Below are 19,476 nucleotides of genomic sequence, written 5' to 3' on the forward strand. Positions count from 1 at the left end.
TGTTCACTGACGAGCTGCGCTAAACCACGTTCATATTCGCGCGATTTTTTGCGCTGCTCATCAGTGAACAACGGCTCTGTGTAGTTAATGCTGCTCAATGTGAAAGCACACAGGTGATGTAGATTTACCGCTGATTACAGAACCGGCTTTCTGACGAGATGCGCGTTAAATATCGCATGCGATTAATCGTGCAGCCCTAAATAAAACTAAACACTTAAACACATCTTAGGCATATTATTGGGATATATAAAGTGACAACTGATTTTCATATGCATTTTATGTTATAAAGATCTCGTTTTACATTACGAGCTATCACAATTTCTATCGACATCTGCATCAAATTGCACGTTTCTGCTCAGTTTGGGCCTCTGAATATAATTGGTGTTTCTCCCTCCTTAAATGAGACCTCCATATTCCCATGCTATTGTATATATGAGTCATAAAATCCTGACCAAAAAAAATGTAATTGATCTATTTAAAAAAATTTGATTTCTGACTATTTCATATGTCAGTCTTTACAGGGTTAAAACCGCAATGAGATGAATTTCATGGGTTCGGAGGTATGCATGTTGGAGCAGCTTGTCTTAGAGCACAGAAAGCTTTGTTTCAGTCTTCAATTTAACGTCAATTTGTAGGCCAACCTGGCTGCAGGCGCCCTGGGTTCCCTCAGGAATTTCCTATGTTTTTTTTTTATTACAGTGGGTTTTGATGTGAGTAAATTAAGAAGGTCTGTGGTTAACATTACTCGAAGAGAGTGTCATGTTTTGTTTTGTAACAAGCATTGTCTGATTTCACATCCTTACGGTGGCTGTAGTCCTTATTTGGCAACTTGCGTTTAAAAAAAATAACAGCAGCTTCAAAATAGACATGACTTCTTCAAAAAGTTTTGAAGTAATCATTTTCATGAAAATGCTTATTCTAAAGGTGCTACAACAAGTTTCTTTTTTTATGCAGAATATAATTTTAAACATGACGGAGACATGACAGCCTTTGTAATATTAATGTCAAAAATATGACCGGGCAGTCGTATTTACAAGCATATCATCTAGAATTCAGAGATTAGTTTACAAGTTGTGACGTAAGTGGTGTGTCGATTTGAACCCAGGTGATTTTCCCCCAGGAAAATTAGCTGAAAAGCAGACAAATATGACCATAGCTTAGGTGATAAAAATGAATAATTTTCATCATGTTGAGTTCAGATGTAATTAAGTTTATTATTCGCAATATAATTATTTTAAGGCTACTAATCTGCATCATGTTGCCAAATTAAATGTATGACATGTCATAATAACAAATGTCCGACTCCAGGAATAAGTTTCCCAGGTGCATCGTTTCAAAAACTTAAAGGGGTCATATGATGCGATTCAAGTTTTCCTTTCTCTTTGGAGTGTTACAAGCTGATTGTGCATAGATAAGATCCCTGAAGTTGCAAAGACTAAAGTCTCAAAACCAAAGAGATATACTTTATCAAAGTTAAGACTCTGCCACGCCCCCCTAAAACGGCTCGTTCTAACACGCCCCCACATATCTACATCACTATGTGGAAATATTTGCATAATGCCGCCCAAATGTGCACGCAAAGAAAGAAGGCGTGGTTTCAGTAACCGCAGGTAGTGTTGAAGCAGCCATGTCAGGGAGACACTGTGTGTTAATAGTAGATGCCTTCGGAAAGTAGATGCATTTAGGAATCTTTAAGATTACTTACAACAGAACAGCAATGCATTTTATGGACGACCATTTCGTTGGAGAGCATGAAATTTTTTTTTAAAAATACAATACTCACAATTCAGAGTGAAAATGTTTATAGCTGACATGAAAATAATAAGAAGAAGAAGAAAAAGAAGGAGAAGGAGGAGAAGAAGAAGGAGGAGGAGGAGAAGGAGAAGAAGAATACAACAACAACCATAATATATAAGTTGTAAGTTGATGATAAAATTAAAAAAATAAATGAACTAATTCAACTGATTATTTAAAAATGAAGTGTATAAATATATTGTAGAATATTTGTTGTACTGAATTAGCAGAAAACAAAAATATGATCGCAAAGGATGATATTTTTTTCATTACAGTACTGACAATTCAGGGTAATAATAATAAATGCAAGTACTGAATTTATGACAAAAAGAAACTGTAAAACATGAAAAGGAAGGAAGGAAGGAAGGAAAGCAGACGGACGGACGGACAGAAAGAAAGAAAGAAAGAACAGACGAACAGAAAGAGAGAGAAAGAGAGAGAAAGAGAGAGAAAGAGAGAAAGAAAGAGAGAGAAAGAGAGAGAGAGAGAGAGAGAGAGAGAGAGAGAGAGAGAGAGAGAGAGAGAGAGAGAGAGAGAGAGAGAGAGAGAGAGAGAGAGAGAGAGAGAGAGAGAGAGAGAGAGAGAGAGAGGGGGGTGGTCACATCACAAACACATACCAGCTTCATCACTGTGTCTGTCACGCGACTCTGTTCCCCTTTCGGGCTCTGTCTTTACATTTATTTTGAAAGATGAAGCTCGTGATTATGGTAAGGGGCGTTACATTTCCGATGAGTGCTTGCGGTGTTCGGCCAATCACAATGCACTGGGTCAGCTGGCCAATCAGAGCAGACTGCACTTGTCGGAAGGAGGGACTTTGTAGAAAACGAAGCGTTTGAGAGAGGCGGGGCATAGAGGACCTACAATAATGTACAGTATTTGAAAAATAATGTGTTTTTTGAACATTAAAGCATGTCAACATTCTGTTACACCAAATACACAAAATAATGATCTTTAAAAAAAGCATCATATGACCCCTTTAAAGTTAACACATCAACCCCCGGTTTCACAGACAAGGGACTTAAGTCTAGTCCCAGAATAAAATGTAAGTCTGAGCTGTTTCAACTGAAAGAAACTTGCACTGATTGATCTTAAAATAGGTCAGTGCCCTTGTTTTGTCTCAAGATGCACACCAGTAATGTTATTTTCCAAGGCATGTTTATAAAAATTACTTAAATGTCCTAATTGAACTATGGCCTAATCCTGGCTTAGTCTAAGCCCTGTCTGTGAAATCAGGCACAAATGACCCAAATCAAGGTTTATCAGTAGAAGTGGTTGAGTGGTTTGTGTCTCTTATATGTAAAGTGAATAAACATTTATTATACAACTGTGACATTGTTCAAAATTAAGCAGAATGCATGAAATTATGCATGAAAAATTCTTGGAATGTTTGATTTATAGAATTTGATAACCTGTATGAGCCAAACAAACCTACTGTAGCGTATTCCTTGTGAAAAAAAATAAATCATGGTACCAACTTTCAACTGCCCTGATTCAGTGGGGTTGCCTGGCATTGTCTGGCACACAGAGAGCCGAGGCTGAAAGAGGGTATTATTGATCTGGGCACAGGCACATCTGAGCCTCCAGTCCTCCTCTCTCTGTTCATTGTTCTCATTAGACTGACTGAGCTTTTTGATAAGGCTTTGTGGGACATTACAACCCTCGAAAATGCACCTTTTGTAATAGTGTCTTTCCTCGGTGACTGATAGCTGTGGGGAGATGGATCTTGCTGACACTAAAGTTTCTGCCAACTCACTGAGATGGCCTTACAATCGCTGTCATTCAAACTCTGACCTCTGAAAGGAGACGATAAACCTAAAGAATCTCAGATGTACTGTAGAGAACTCCCTGATTAGTGTAATTAAAGTCTGAATTCAAAATAGATTTAACATTATTTTTTTTTATTTCTCACACACAACCTGTTATTGTTTTATCATCCATTTCAGATAAATGCATTCTTAAATGGCATGTGGGCCACTTTTCATACACTTTTCATCATGCTGGCTGAATCGGAAAGTTAAAGCGGCTGCCTATGAAGGCGCCTTTTAAGGCAACTAGTTTCAGACAGACTTCCAAGGCACCATGTCTAATGATCTAGAACAATTCAAATGAGCTTTAGTCACAACCAAGCAAGTATTTAAGGACTTGTTCCCGCTAAAAATGAAGTCATGCATTAACTTTCAACTGAGCTGCCATTCTTTCCATGAACTGCTTGTGCAGGATCGTGGGAACTCAAAGACTAAAGGACACATCTTCAAAATCTGACCAGATATTGACGTCTCCGTAGACAGGATGTTAGTATTTAATGGTTCAGACATTCCTTGATACTTTCTCTAATTGTTGCATCATGTCTAGTGATAGCATCAACAGACAGGATGATGGGGCGTCTTGTCAATGCTGACATCATGCACACTGTAGGGAGCTGAGTGTACATTAGCATTTTACTCTGAATCCTTGTTCTCATGAATGCTATATAAAACAAATCCAGGATGATTATACCAGGAAAATCTTATGGAGCAGAACAAAAACCTGACTGCTTGTACCAGGATGACGTTAAGGGCTGGAGCCAATGGGAAAAAGTCTCTGTATTGACAGCATTTAGTCTAAGGAGTCTTGAGCACCATGGTGTGTTTAACTATGAGTAGCTTGATTAAATAATGTAATGGGTTTAATTAAATGTTGTGTAAGTTTAAAATGAGTGTCATTTTGTGATGCACATTTCTCTTCTCTATGAGTAAGTGACAGTTATGTTTTCAGATTATAATTTAAGTTTGCATGCAACATTAAAAGGAACCTGCCCAAGGGAAGTAACTTCATGAGAGCTACACATGCTGTTATACAAGAGAACATTTACATGTTAATCATGTTCCTCGTCACTGATGTGTTGCATCAATTACAAAAATATATTTAAATATTTATATTTAAATATTTAAATTCAACCACACCTAATTTAGTAATGTGGGTGGATGTTAGATGTACAGAACCTTGATTAATTTATTTACTTTTATACACTGAATCTATAGACTTTTATTTTCTGTGCTAACTTTGGTGGAAATCGGAGATTATTACGCTAAATAGTTTGTTGCTAGCATTTTTCTATTGACCAATTTTTTTATGGAATGTTGCAGACAGTGCTTATCGCAAATTATCCATGTTTTGTTTTTGTTTTTTTAATTCACATGAAACCATTTCAGTAATTGGCAAACCATAACAATCCAGTTGATTTCCTGCTTTTTTTCTTTTCTTTTTTTTTTTCTCCTCCATGTTCGAGAAGCAGTTTTTGTTTGGGAACAATTGGGAACAGAGAGGTCTGACTTTAAATGAACTTTGCCAACTTGAACATTTCATAATGGTACCCTCAAGGGCCTCTTAAGATTTGGTAAAAAAAATTCAGCCATTTTGCACTTTGAAGGAAAAAAAATGGCATGAAATCACTTTGAAACGGCAGCTGTAATGTTGAATGGCAGGTGATTTCTTTTGTCTCCAAATTAAAGGGGTGGTTGACTGTTTTTTTTTTATAGGCTTGATTGTGTTTATGGGGTGCAGTCTAACATGTGTTAATGCTTCGTTTGTTAAAAAAATGCATTATTTTTCACATAATTTACCTTTATTCCACACCTCTCTGTCCCTTCTCCTCCAGTCGTTTTTGTAGGCATTAAACTGCCAGCATTTTAAAAGACGATATCTCCGTTTGCATTGAACTTTCAGCTTCGTAACTTTGCAGATATTGTTTATGATCAAACAGCAACATTACACACTAACTAACATTAAAAAAGTGAAATCGCAATCAACCACCCCTTTAAGTCCCGTTTTGCTTACATTGTGCCTCCAGTATAAATCACCTCTGCTTTAAGGGTGTTCACACTTGTTCTCTTTAAAAGATTCAGACCTCAGTTGATCCAAAAGTGTAGAAAAGAAACATTGTGCCTGGTCCTTGCGTTCAGTGTTCTTGTTAAAGCCTCAGCTGGTCTTTTTGTGTGCGTGTGTAAAACTGAAGGACAACATTTGAGTTTTTAGTTAAAAATGTGCTTCTCATTCCAAATGTGAAATCCTGCAATCTCTTAATTTTTTGGTGACATGCTGTTATAATTTTAGATTTGTATAACTTGTGGACAGAAACATTTACAATTATGCAGATTTGAATACAGCGAGTGAACCTGGAGCATTTTGCTCATAATACACATTAAAGCAATGTTGTTTTAAAGTGAAAGTGTTTTGAAATGTTTTATCACGAGCCCCTTGTGTGTTGAGTATGTGTAGTAGATGACACAGAGCACCGTCCCTACACTTTGAAGCACATGGCGAGTACTGTCTATACAGATATTTCAATGTGGTTTAATAATTGTGCAAAAGCATGGTAATTACGAAGCTCATTTTGAATGATGAGCATTCCAGTACTGCAGAAATCTGAGTGGCTTTCTGGATTCTGTGTTGCTCTGCTCATGTGGCATGCCTGGGATCTATAAAGCTGTGAAGCACCATTTCCACTCGCTGGAAAATTATATTCTGCATTTGACTTGAAACAAGTCTTAAAATCTCCCTCATCTAATGTTATATCTAATTTACGCTTTTCTCTTTTTGAAAAGGTACAATGGTTCACTCCCCAATGGAGACAGAGGGCGAAGGAAAAGCCGGTTTGCCCTTTACAAAAGAGCCAAAGCCAACGGTGTCAAACCCAGCACTGTACACATCCTTAACACGCCACAAGCCAGCAAGGTAATCTCATATCAGAAACCATAATTGGGAAACCTAATCATCTGTGAGAATGCTTTTCACTACTTCTTGCGTGCTGACTTTTTTTATTTTACTTGTTACTGTTATGACTTGAATTTACAGATTTCACAGCCAGAATTCCACTTCACATTACCATTAAAAAAAGTTTGGTTTGGAGATCAGAAGATCAGAAATTGGGGGTAAACTTGAATGATGTACAGCTCATTGTGGGGATGTAGTTTTGGGGTCCTACCTTCACTCTCCATCTCAGTTACCAGCTTTTATGCTGTAATAATATACTATTATAAATAATCTGACATTAATGGCACAACCAAATGCTTTGCCCTTTTGAAGAGATTGCATTTCATTTTATATTTTGCACCAGGGGTGTGTCAACTCATTTTAGATTGTGGGCCGTGGAGAAAGGCTAACTTAAGGGACTGTTTTTTGTTTGTTAAACCATGCCGTTCCCATGCAAGCGCATGATCAACACATGCTGTTCTGAAGCTTGTAAAATCCAGAATCAACTATGCAACAGCAATTCATGGAACTTAAAATTCTTTCACCAGACTTTTCAACTCCACATAGCAGAGAGAAGTTGTAGAGTTTGTTGTTTTCTTGCCCAGTAAACTGTGCAATGCATTGTTTGGTTAAGGAAGATTGCGACTTTTATTTAGTTACTCCACAGCACTGGCTACGATAGCATACCTGACCCACCTTTCAAATGTCTGCTTGCTACTGGGACATTCTTCAGGGATTTACAGGGTGCTACTAAACATAATGGGTGGGGTAGAGTTGTAAAAATGTTACTGTCATTCAGAGCAGCCACAATCAATAAACTAATCCGTGCTGAACTCTGCTGTCTCCAGATGTTATTGAAATCCACAGAGACTGTCCTTCCTTCTGATACTTGAGAAGTTTAATGGGTGACGTGGTGTTTGAGATCTGTTTGAACACATTTGAGTAGCCAGGCCACAACTTTCAAGAGCAGCTCACATTTTATCAACTCGCTGTGGTAGTATTTTGATTGTAACTTTTGTTCCAGTGACTTAACTTTTTGAGAACAAGATATTTTATCCATTTGTATCTTTTTTTTTTTTTTTTTTTTTTTTGGTTGGGGGGTACACAACTCATAAAATGAACTTATTAACTGCTAATGAAACTAGAGCAGCTGCACAAGTTCTGATGACCAGTCGATGGCTGGATTAATGTATAGAATATATTGTAATATCACATACCTCTATGTATCGTCAGGAGATACTAGCATTAATTTTGTGCATCCTGTATATGCTTTTTTGTTTCTCAAAGTGACAGTAGCTGCTGACTTGCATTTTATGAATCACAGAGGTCTACACTTTCAGCTAAAAATCTTCTTTACTGTACTATTGAAGAAATATATATATATATATTTTTTTTTTTTTTTTTTTTTTTTTTTTTTTTTTGTGGTTGGTGGCTTCTCTGTGATGATTGCTGATGACTCATGATGTCATTTTGCCACTCTTCCAGTCAGCTGAAGACAACCTGCCAACAGCCGGCATTGTCTGAGGAGATCTTTCTCAATGAGAGCTGCTTCATTACAGCGTGTGACTCTTGTTCTGTTCCAAAACCTAGTGAGCTGCCTAACAAGACTGCATTTTTACGTTTATCATAGACATGAGGCTGTTTTTTAAAAAGTTGTTTCTTTTGGACAGACTCTAAGGGGTGGTTCACACAGAACGCGCCTTTGTGTCTAAAAACACAGCACTCAGGAATGGTTTTTAAAAAAGCCTCCTCCACCATGTTGCCATCAAATAAAACAGTTGCCAAGCCAAGACCTGGAGGACAAAACATCCATAGAACTGCAGCACAAGTCCATCAATTTTCCATCAGTTTCAAGCCACAAATGTTTAGATCACCTCTCAAAAGAAGAAAAACAAAGAGATGTGAACAAACTACAAGTTCTGGGCACTTGCGGTCCATATACAGCACCTGCCGCAGTAATTCAATCACAACAGCGGGGACGTTCTAAAGCACTTATAGTGAAAAATAAGACCGTGTTATTGAAAGATCAAATTCAGCATACACCTTGATGATGATGCAGACTAAATACAGGCAAACAGATGAGAAAATGAACTCATTAATGCATTTAGTCATATTAAGCATTTTCTTTTTAAATGTTTTCAATAGAAAACGCTTAATATGCAATTTAGCAAGCTGCATTCATATTCTAGGCTCGTCTGTATATAGTATGCATCATCAACAAGGTGTATACTAAGTTTTGTGTTTTAATATCACTGACTTAGTACATTAGTTCTTAGTACAAACCTGGTAAAAATAATTGCCAGTCAGCAGAGGAAAGCCTTGTTTTGCCCTCCAGGTCGGCATTTCTACACGGGTGTGCAGTCACATGAAAACTAAAAATATCATAATTTCCACTAATATCGGTGTTAGTGTTCAAACCGATATTAGTATTTTCAGTTACAAATGTGACTGAATTGGTCACACTATAAAGCCTTGTTTAGTTATTTTTAAGTTTAGGCTTGTTTTGTCATTTTAAAAAGGAAGAATGTGATATATTTGTGATATGTTTGTTTTACACAAAGACACAGGCTCCGTAATTAAAGTCCCATGAACGCAAGGAATGTTTTCTTCTCGCCATGAAACTAGCTGGCATGCTGTATTTTTGGGGAAGTTTTGTTACTGTTGGCTGCTTATTATCCGTCCGCAGTGCCTCGTCAGAGCTGAAAATAGCGTAGCGCACAGTCATATGTGAATCACGCTGCTCTTTGGGGTCACGGCGCTCAGAGGTGGAAGGCCTTCCGTGGCTCCAGGCGTCAGTCTGAAAGGGTTAACTAAAAACCGACCAGTTCTCCAGCAGTGACACAAGTGCAGCTGCATCATTGTAATGTTAAAGTTGAACAAAGAACAGGCTCTGCGATTACTCACAGCACCCCCGTGAACTCCTTTCAGATAATGGGTCACAAAATGTCACTAAACTATTCCAGGAACAATATGTGATTGTTCATGGATGTCTTGAAGGTTTTTGCTGAGGTTAGAGTTGTTGCCTCTTGCATTGAGGGCTGTCCAGCACTGATAGAGGGTACAGTTGAATTGGATCCTGTGGCTTGAGGTTGGTGGCCGCAGCATCTCATCTCATCATGGTTTACAACACGAGGCCCAAGCTGCTTCGGCGTTTCACAGATGGAGCTGCTTCATATACCTTGTTGCCCATCGGGTGCAGCTCCACTAGGCCTATTGTTTGGGGTCTTCTCTGTAGCTTTTGTGGCCCACTGTAAAACGGGGGTGGGATGTGGGGGGTGGATAGATGGACCCCCTGTTGTGATCTGGCATTGATATAGCTTTGGACTATATCTGGGTGCGATAGATAAAAATGATGCAGTACATTGATGATATGCAGAAAAATCTATATATATATATATATATATATATTTTTTTTTTTATACTGAACACAAGGAAATTTATGCTTATGCATAATACACAATCTTATTTATCATATTTCTTACAGGCCAATTTAAATTTAAGTGTATTTCAGACAATAGGTACTTTCTTTAAAAAAGTTAACTTTTAAAGTTACTTATAGTAGTTTATGCTTGTTCTTGAGCCCTTATTAGGCTATGTAGGCAATTAAAGGCTCATTATAATGATTTAAATGGTTTATTAATAAACGTGCGATTAGTTGACTAATGCTTAAAATGAATGACTACTAGTCGACCAGAAAAATTCTTAGTCGAGGGCAGCCCTAGTAAAAGCCACTCTTGGTCGACCTCTAGTAAGCACTCTGTCAACCACCCCACATTGAAGTCTGCTGCTTCAAAGAGGCTCATAAAGCGCTCCCGTGCAGGGGACAACTTGGGTCATGCAGTTATTTATTTATTTTTTGCACGTTTTTATGTGCAACTTTAGTAGTGGCGGTGACGTTACTGACAAAGGTTCTTTATGCCACAGTGCCGTGTGTTTTATTGAAACATTTTGAAGCATGTAACAGGCTACACTGGGACTTCCAAACATTTTTGAATGACTCCAACTGATACAGACGGTCAGAAAGAACTGAATTTATGGAAATTATTCAAACACTACTCTGATACTTGAGTTGCGAGACAAAGAGTGAGAACCAAACTGTCCCGACTGGCATGTTTTTAGAAAAGTTGTGTGGTAAAAATAAAGAACATCTTTAAATGATTCCAATATTCATATTCATGTACAAAATTAATTTGGATTTTGAGTTCTTCGTATATTGGATTGTCCTATAACAGACTCACCCAGCACGACTATTTAGTCTGGGTTATTACAGGACATATGTGGGGCGTGAAATTTTGTCTTTCCGTTGCATATGTGAACTGCTTGTGACCTCCGGTGTTATTGAGAACGGTGTTCTGTTCATGTGCATTCACACAGTCCTGTGCTCCGCACACTGAGGTGAACACTGCGTTTTAAACACCATAATGCATTGGGCTGTGTTGTTGTACAGATACAAACCACCTTCCTCTCTTGGCTGTTTTTCCATTGTTGCACACTAGTGTAGTTACCGTGACCCAGTTTCCACTCCCTTATGAGCACACATGATAGAGATGTGGGTAAATTGGAAATAACAGATTAGAGGAGAGAAAGGGTGAATTGGGAAGCGAGAAGTAAGCATGATGGGAAATTGGCTGCTTTTAAACACTGCAATGTTGTGGTTTGTCTCAAGCCACCAGAATAGTGTACACACACAATGCTCTTTGAAATGAACTCAATTTGTATCGCAATTCAGATCATGCATGCCTATCTGTGACGGCTAATTTTCTTACTTCATTGAGTAGAAATGATATAGAATGGTCTTCAAACTATACTTTTTATAAATTTTGTTAGTCATGTGATGTTTCTTCCTATTCTTACACTCTTGACTTGAATCATGTATGATTTATTTATAACAAGCCGCATATGACAACTGTCTGAGTAATGAATGTTTGATGGGGTGTGTTTCACATAGACAGACAGTTAAACGATCAAATTGCACGTTTCTTACAGTGGCATTTTGGTTTTGGACAAACATATACTGTATATACAAAGGTCTGAGTTATTAATAGTGCTGCTTTCTAACCTTTTCACTCTTCCGGGTTTAGTAGGGTAAAGGGCATATAGAGGTATCATGGGAGGCCATAGCAAATGTTATTGTAGCCTTCCCTTATTGTAGGTTTTCATGAATTTCCAAATAGGAATAAATAGGAGACAAATATCATGCCATTTAGTAGATAGAAAGATGAACCTGAGACCGTACATACTGCACATACGCACCTGTAATTGGTGGTTGCTTGTTTTTCCTCATTACCCGTGCAGTCACTTCCTCAGCAGCCCAATGTAAAGGGGTAAAATTTAAAAGTTAAACAGCGCATTGAGTTCTTGTCAAGACTGCTAAAGCTTGTCAAAATGTGCATTTCTTATGCAATATTAAGCCTATTTGATTATTAATTTAGCAAATTATCTGTATAACTAATAAGTAAAGCTTACTTGGGACATGAGCCTAAAATAATGGTTTTTACTTTTTCTGACCCATTAGTTTTTTTTTTTATCAGACAAAATGAAAGGGACAAACAAATCTTATAGACATAGCAACAGCATAAAAATCACACTAAAAGCTGTAGGTACTACGTGGCAACATCCTGGAATTGTGGCGGCATATTTTTTTTACAGGAAAACATCATTAATGTTTTCAGAAAGGTGTAAAAATCTTGTAATGTATTAAAAAAAACACTCCCTGACAAGCTTTTGTTGTGTTGTGACAGGCGGTGAACTGTAAGGGCCAGCACAGCATCTCCTACACGCTGTCCAGAAACCAGACGGTGGTGGTGGAGTACAGCCATGACAAAGACACAGACATGTTCCAGGTACTGTTTCGCAAAAACAAAAAACACTTTGAAATCTCTTCTCCACTGTTACTTTGAGCATAAATTCAGTTCAGTGACTGTGCGCAGGCACATCTCTTCTGTCCAACTTTTATGTGTGCTATACTCTGAGGTCTGATCTTTACCACAGCTAATCAAGATCTGTGATATGGGTCTGGTCTGCTCATGAGGGAAAGAGTCAAATGGATTGTAGCAAATGGGAAGAAAAGCAAAAACAGGAACCAGCAGCAACCCACAGGGACAAAACAGAAACGCTCTCTATAAAAAGGAAATAAAGTGGAGACTGTTGCATCTTTATTTCAGTACAAGTATTTATAAACAGGATTTAGTGCAATGAGCACCTCTCTATTCTTGGGAATTTCCACCCCACTTTTAAAATTAAAATAGGCTCTTCAAACAAGTCCCGGCACATGCATGACTGTTTTTCGTCCTGTTTACTACTGAGACAAAATAGTGTAGGGACTGCTAAAAACTGTACAAAACATTTTACTGATTTCAGAATGTTTTGCGCTTTTCACACTTTGTTCATCAACATATTCTGGGAAAAAATAAAAATTACTGTATCCACAAAAAATGTAAGCAGTATAACTGTTTTCATCATCAGTAAGAATAAAATATAGATTTTTAATATATATATCTGTATATATATGTATGTGTGTGTGTGTGTGTGTGTATACCCAAAAGTGAGCTAAAGCTGACAAAATTTCTAAAAACCTCCCTTTGGGGGACATCCTCATTTGTAAAACTAGTATAAAAATAAAGTAAACAAGTTTTTTTTTTTTAAATACAGAAATTTTTCTGAGGGTTATGATTAGCTTATAAAATCTATAACTAGCTGTATATAAAAACAATAGAAGTCTATGTAAAGTCCCCATTTAGATAGCTAAGTAAACGTGTGTGTGTGTGTGTGTATAGTTTCAGGATATTCTTTTCAATAATAAGAATAATTGTTTTCTCCTAACATTGTTCTTTCTGTCATGACCTGAAATATAACTTATCAGATAGTTGCTAAAAATTAGTATTAGTTGTTAAGATATATCTGAGAAACTTGAATTTATTTCTTTTTCTTTTGTATGTTAGATTGGACGCTCAACGGAAGGCCCTATTGACTTTGTGGTGACTGACACTGTGTCAGGCGGAGGAGGGGAGAGTGAGGACACGCCCATCACTCAAAGCACCATCTCCCGCTTTGCCTGCCGGGTGGTGTGTGAACGTAACCCGCCCTACACAGCGCGTATCTACGCTGCAGGCTTTGATTCTTCCAAGAATATATTTCTCGGAGTAAGTGTGTTTTCTTGCCTGATCTTGAAATGGAATTGTCTGTGGGATACATTTCACATCAGAGTTACTTTATTAAGCTTTTATTTATATATACTTGTGTATGTGCTGTCTTGGGAAGTATCCACTTCTGCTGATCCAGTGGAACTGATCTAAACGTACCTGGTAAATATAGGTGTGTCCGGCGAACTGGAATGAGTCACCCATGTGTAACTAAAAAGAGTGCAGTGCATTCATTTTTGTTTATGTATAGTAATTAAGTCTCTCTGTAGGAGAAAGCAGCCAAATGGAAGAATCCAGATGGTCACATGGATGGGCTGACAACCAATGGTGTGCTAGTCATGCACCCGCGGGGCGGGTTCACAGAGGAGTCCAAGCCTGGTGTGTGGAGGGAGATATCAGTGTGTGGAGATGTTTATACACTGAGAGAAACACGGTCCGCTCAAACTCGAGGCAAACTGGTTAGTATGTCTGCTGCATCTGCTCAGTTTAGTTCACGGTGTAGCCAATCATCAATCATCACAGATGTTACAATTGTGATTATAAATTCAAGCTCAAATTTAAGCAATTGCAGAAACCATCTAGACTTGATTATCTGAACTGCAGCAGAATTAGGGGTCCAGTCCAGGGTCAGGGAGTTCCTTGAATCTTGTTGAGGTTCCAGACTTTATAGGTGGGATGTTACTAGTGAGGCAGTGAAGATTCTGGGATAGCTAGGTGTACCGATTCAAATCATGGTATGGATGACCCCTAAATTGAGCATTAAAAAGGCCTCTATCACCATGCTCTGACTAGGACACTCTAGATTACTCATGTGCTCTAGATGAAGTTGTTGACTTATTTTAGTACCTATGGATATTGTCTTACTCGGATCATGTTTGTTGCATTGTGTTCAGTTTGCAAAGTCATAGTTATATTTCAGAGTTATATTTTTTAGGGGAATGGTTAGTGTCTTTTTAAGGGAGTGTAAAAATGTTCGACAGTTAGAAAGGAAGCAAGGCAGTTACTTAGTTTGGTTATTTAGAGCTGTTCTATACAAGCTGCCGCAGTATGTTTGAGTCGTTGAACCTCTAGCTCCTCCTGGAGGACAAATGTGGTTTTGCACTCTTGCATGGTTACCATACTACAACAACTTTTTAAATACTTGAGAAATACATTAAAACTCATGGATATGTGTTAGTAAGCAAAAGTTTACAGTATCAGAAATTGAAAAAACAATATCCATCCATTGATTAATCCATTGAACTCATTGAGAAATTAGAAATTGCTCTGCATGTTTAAGTGTATAAAACCGTGCACGAGAGAGACACAACGAGCGAGAGAACAAGTGAATCAGCAGTTTAATTTTCAGTATCTTTCCAGCAAGAACAGAAGAGAGTACATGCAGTGCTTGTTTTTACACTGGCTATAGTCAGATAAACAACACACGGTGGTGTTACTTCACCGTTCATTTCTCAAGTTTGTTGAAACACGCAGCTGTTTTACAAAGGTTCCAGATTGCCTGGTCAAGAATTGGCTGAGAAGGGGCTCTGGCTCCAGAACGCAAATGTTTTTGGTGTAAAAAGTAAGAGGCCTCCTGGCTCAGGCCGAACTCAAACCGGGGATGATCTTACAATGAGGTGACCGTGTTACCTACAGTGCATCATTACAATAGAGTAATCAAAGTAAAAACTACTTTCATTTGCATTGAAGTACAAAAAACACACCCAAACAGTGACCTGCACAGATGCATTTATTATCTACACTTTATCAAAGCTTATGCTACGCCTACGTCATCCTCTGGAACGCCACTCTCTCTCGTGAACGTGAGTACGACAGTTCGCGGAAGCTAGAGATTAAAATATGGAAGTTTTAAATATGGATATTTTTTTAAACAAATGTATCGCTTTGCTTCAGAAGGCCTTTATTCAGAAGTGCCTTGTAAAGTACTTTTTATGATGGATGGATGCACTTTTTTTTGGGCTTCAAAATCTCAACCACCATTCACTGCCATTATAAAGCTTGGAAGCTCTGAAAGAAGAACGTCATATACACGTAGGATGGCTTGAGGGTGAGTAAATCATGGGGTCATTTTTTTTTTTGGGTGAACTGTCCCTTTAATGGACACCTGTAATCCTTGGTCTGACTCCCGGCTAAGCCAGAAGGCCTTTTTGTGTGAAGTTTGCTTTTTCTCCCCGGGTTGGCGTGGGTTTCCCCTGGGTGCTCGAGTTTCCTCTGCAATTCAAAGACAAGCAGGACAGATGAATTGGACACCTTAAACTGTCTGTAAGTGTGCGTGCGAGTATGAATGAGTGTGAGCCCTGTGATGGACTGGCCATTTGTCCAAGGTGTTTCCCTGCCTAAGGCCTGAGATCCCGAGATAGGCTGCAGTTTCCCCACAACCCAACATGGGACATATGTTTTGAAAAAAGGATGTATGGAATACCTGTAATGAATGCATTGCTCAGATGTTTGTTTTATGCTCAGGTGGAGAGTGAGAGTAATGTACTCCAAGATGGCTCTCTGGTTGACCTGTGCGGAGCCACACTACTCTGGCGCACAGCCGACGGCCTTTTCCACACCCCCACTCAGAAGCACCTGGAGGCCTTGCGGCAAGAGCTGAACGCAGCCCGGCCTCAGTGCCCCGTGGGCCTCAACACCCTGGCCTTTCCCAGCATGCAACGCTGCAGTCGTGCCCTGGCCAGTGTCCCCACCCAGGAGGACAAGCAGCCCTGGGTCTACCTTGCCTGTGGCCACGTTCATGGCTACCACGACTGGGGCCACCGTTCTGAACGAGACCCCAATGCTCAAAGAGAGTGTCCCATGTGCAGAACCGTGGGCCCCTACGTGCCACTCTGGCTCGGATGCGAACCAGCCTTTTACGTAGATACCGGCGCACCAACACATGCCTTTGTACCTTGCGGCCACGTGTGCTCTGAAAAGTCAGCCCGCTATTGGGCGGAGATTCCTTTACCGCACGGCACCCACGCTTTCCATGCCGCCTGCCCCTTCTGCACTACCCAACTCAATCTGGCGCAAAAGTGGGCTAAGCTCATCTTTCAGGGGCCTATAGACTGAGAGTGTAGAGGAGGTGGACAGTGGATTATTGCGTAATTGGAATCCAGTATGCTGAAGGACAATTCGTAGAAGATGCGACTAAGGACCGATTCATACCGCAAGCTGTGAAACTGCCCTTGAAATGCTTATGCTGGAGAGCAGGTTCTTGCTCATGACTGTGGTGATAGTTGGCGAATGACAGGTGTCTGTCATGATTTCCTTAGTTATTTTGTCTACCGGCCTACAAGATGTCAGTTCACACCAGCATGAGCACATCACTCAGGAGATTTAATACATTTCTACACCTGGCTTTAGACTCGAGATGCTTTGTTTTGTTCTTTCTTGGTGATCAACCTTCCTGTGGAGTTTTGTTGCTTTAATAATCCTTCCAGTGATTTCCAAAGAACTTGATTATCTGCTTCTAGTGTGTCGAGTTGGAACTAAACTGTGCAGGATGGTCAGAGCCCCAGGACCAGGACTTAACATCCATTATTTTAAGTAGTTCAATGTGTGGGCACTCCCAAAGGTCAGGATCCCAAACTCCACTGAGGGCTTCTACAAGGATCCACCTGTTGGAGCAGTGATTAGGGAACTGCAATACTAAAATGGGTGTTTCCAAAGAATTAAAAAATGGTGATTCCGTTGAGTTTTATTATATGAAGAGCTAGCAACATAACACTCCTGCAGGAATAATAACCAGCCACAGTGGAAGCTTCATTTTCAAATGGATCGTGCATTATGGAATTACAGTGATTTGTCATTTTAGCCTAGTTCTCGGTTCATAAAAGTATTCGGAAACTAACACATGCTGTTTTTCTTTCTAAAAGGTTAAAAATTTTAAGCTTTGATGTAAAGGTATTTTTATTCATACTGGGGTAACCAGTAAGAAGATTAACAACGGATGTTGCCAAATATTTCTGGAACTGGCTATAGAGTTAGTAACTAAAGTAGTTCCTGGTGTTATCTTGAAAACTGTGTCCCAAATATTTTGGTACTGCTTATTACTTGCCACTTGTTCATTTTCCACATGTTGATATTGGTATATAATCAAAGTAGATGTGAAAATTGTGGACTATTCTGCAGTCACCATCTAGACAAATGTAGAAAAGAATGAGAATGAAAACCACGATAGTGGAGGTTTATGGCGTAAAGGAGAGCTAGGAAGCAGTGATCGCTTGGTAACAATTTCTCATTGGTCAAAATTCTTCCTATTTCAACTGTTTTATAAGCTTATGAGATTAAAACGACTTTTATTCCACTATTTTCCTAAAATGTATACAGAGATGGTTTCTAATGTCTAAAGACATTTTTACAGGGCAGTGAAGAAGATATTTTAGACATACTGAAGGGGTATTTTTATAAACAGTTGCATTTACAGAGCCTTTTTACTCACTGAAAAGTGTTTTACTACACAATAGCCCATGTACAGTTAGTTTTAAAACAGATACTAATATATTTATTCAAATATGTACTTTAGGTGTCGGTATGAATGTATCAAATGGTCATCACTCATTTATAAGTGCATGCTGCATCTGGAGACTTAACCTGTGAACAGTCGATAGCCATGTATCTTTTATTGACGCTCAAGCCTTAGATCCATCTTCTGATTATGCTTGTGTTTGCAAAATAACTCAATGTTCCTCCTACACTCCATGTTAATTTCAGACCCAATATGAAATGTAACGCTGTAAAATGTCACATTGGATTTCATTTGTTAATGAATGAATTGAATGTTCTGTTCTCTTTTTACTTTTTTGTTTAGATATACAAGTGGTGTAAACACCTTGTGTGGTTATACATACATTAGAGGATATTGTTTTCTTGAAACATAACATATCATTGTGAAATTTTCACACCAAAAGCACAATGAACTCTGGATGGGGAGTATATTTACTAAAGCAAAGCTACTGTTTTTTTTTTTTTTTTAACAATGGTGGCGCTTCCATGTGGAGTAAACTAAAATAAGGCCAAACCTATTATTTTATTTTTTTTAAATGCCAAAAAGGATTTTGTGAAAAAGCTTTGTATTTTGTCACATTGAATTCCAGGGAGTTTCAATACATGTGTAAACAATTGTACATTTCAGTTGTGCAAAATTAGGCACAATAAACATTACACTACAGTGCTTTAATTGCAGCTTTGCAACACCAATACAACAGTGTCAAAAAAAGAGCTTTTCGCTGCAAGTAGTTGAACATTGTGAAAGATCAACTTCCACAAGAAAGAAACGACACTGAAGTAATGCAATACAGACACTGAATCTATTAGCCACAGTCATTATTTGCGACGTGTTAATCAAGATGCAGAAAAATGATGCTTGGCCATAGGGCTGTAATAATGTAAAAAAACAAAAACAAATGTAAGACAAATTACATTTGTCTTTGCATTTCTCTTATCACATTTTGTGTTCTATGGTATGTTTGAAAAAAAAAAAAAAGTGTAAATAAAAAAGACATTTCACTCAAAAGATTTAGTTGTAATAAACCAGCGATGTGTGTCTTCTAGACATGTATGTCTTTCATTACTTCTGAGTTATCTGTGTAGATATTTTCAGAATGTCCATTAAGAGCAGAGAATTGTTTTTCATGTTTCAAGCATGAATAACCAAACTTGTGTTCTGAGTGAACGAGTGAAGTTCACACACTGCCTAACAACATCGTTTTGTTCCACGGAATAAAGTCTTGTGGGTTTAGAACAACATGAAGGTGAGTGAATGTTGACGTAATTTTCATTTTTGAGTGAACTTTCTAAAGCTTTAAGCATGTAAAGATATAAG

The 19,476-nt window shown here is 38.4% G+C and overlaps 1 protein-coding gene across 2 annotated transcripts in view; it reads left to right on the forward strand.

Moving 5' to 3' along the window:
- Positions 1 to 18,652, forward strand: part of LOC107668538 (E3 ubiquitin-protein ligase pellino homolog 2-like) — a 21,791-nt gene extending 3,139 nt beyond the window's left edge. For both annotated transcript variants that reach the window (XM_016460446.1, XM_016460447.1), the window contains 5 exons: positions 6,378 to 6,507; positions 12,267 to 12,368; positions 13,467 to 13,667; positions 13,937 to 14,125; positions 16,131 to 18,652. In XM_016460446.1, the coding sequence (XP_016315932.1) occupies positions 6,378 to 6,507; positions 12,267 to 12,368; positions 13,467 to 13,667; positions 13,937 to 14,125; positions 16,131 to 16,721 (1,213 nt within the window). In that variant the 3' untranslated portion in view covers positions 16,722 to 18,652. The remainder of the gene's footprint in view (positions 1 to 6,377; positions 6,508 to 12,266; positions 12,369 to 13,466; positions 13,668 to 13,936; positions 14,126 to 16,130) is intronic.
- The last annotated feature ends 824 nt before the right edge of the window (positions 18,653 to 19,476 follow it).

Source organism: Sinocyclocheilus anshuiensis, unplaced genomic scaffold (genome assembly GCF_001515605.1).
Source record: "Sinocyclocheilus anshuiensis isolate Anshui unplaced genomic scaffold, SAMN03320099.WGS_v1.1 scaffold3132, whole genome shotgun sequence".
NCBI classification, from domain to species: domain Eukaryota; kingdom Metazoa; phylum Chordata; class Actinopteri; order Cypriniformes; family Cyprinidae; genus Sinocyclocheilus; species Sinocyclocheilus anshuiensis.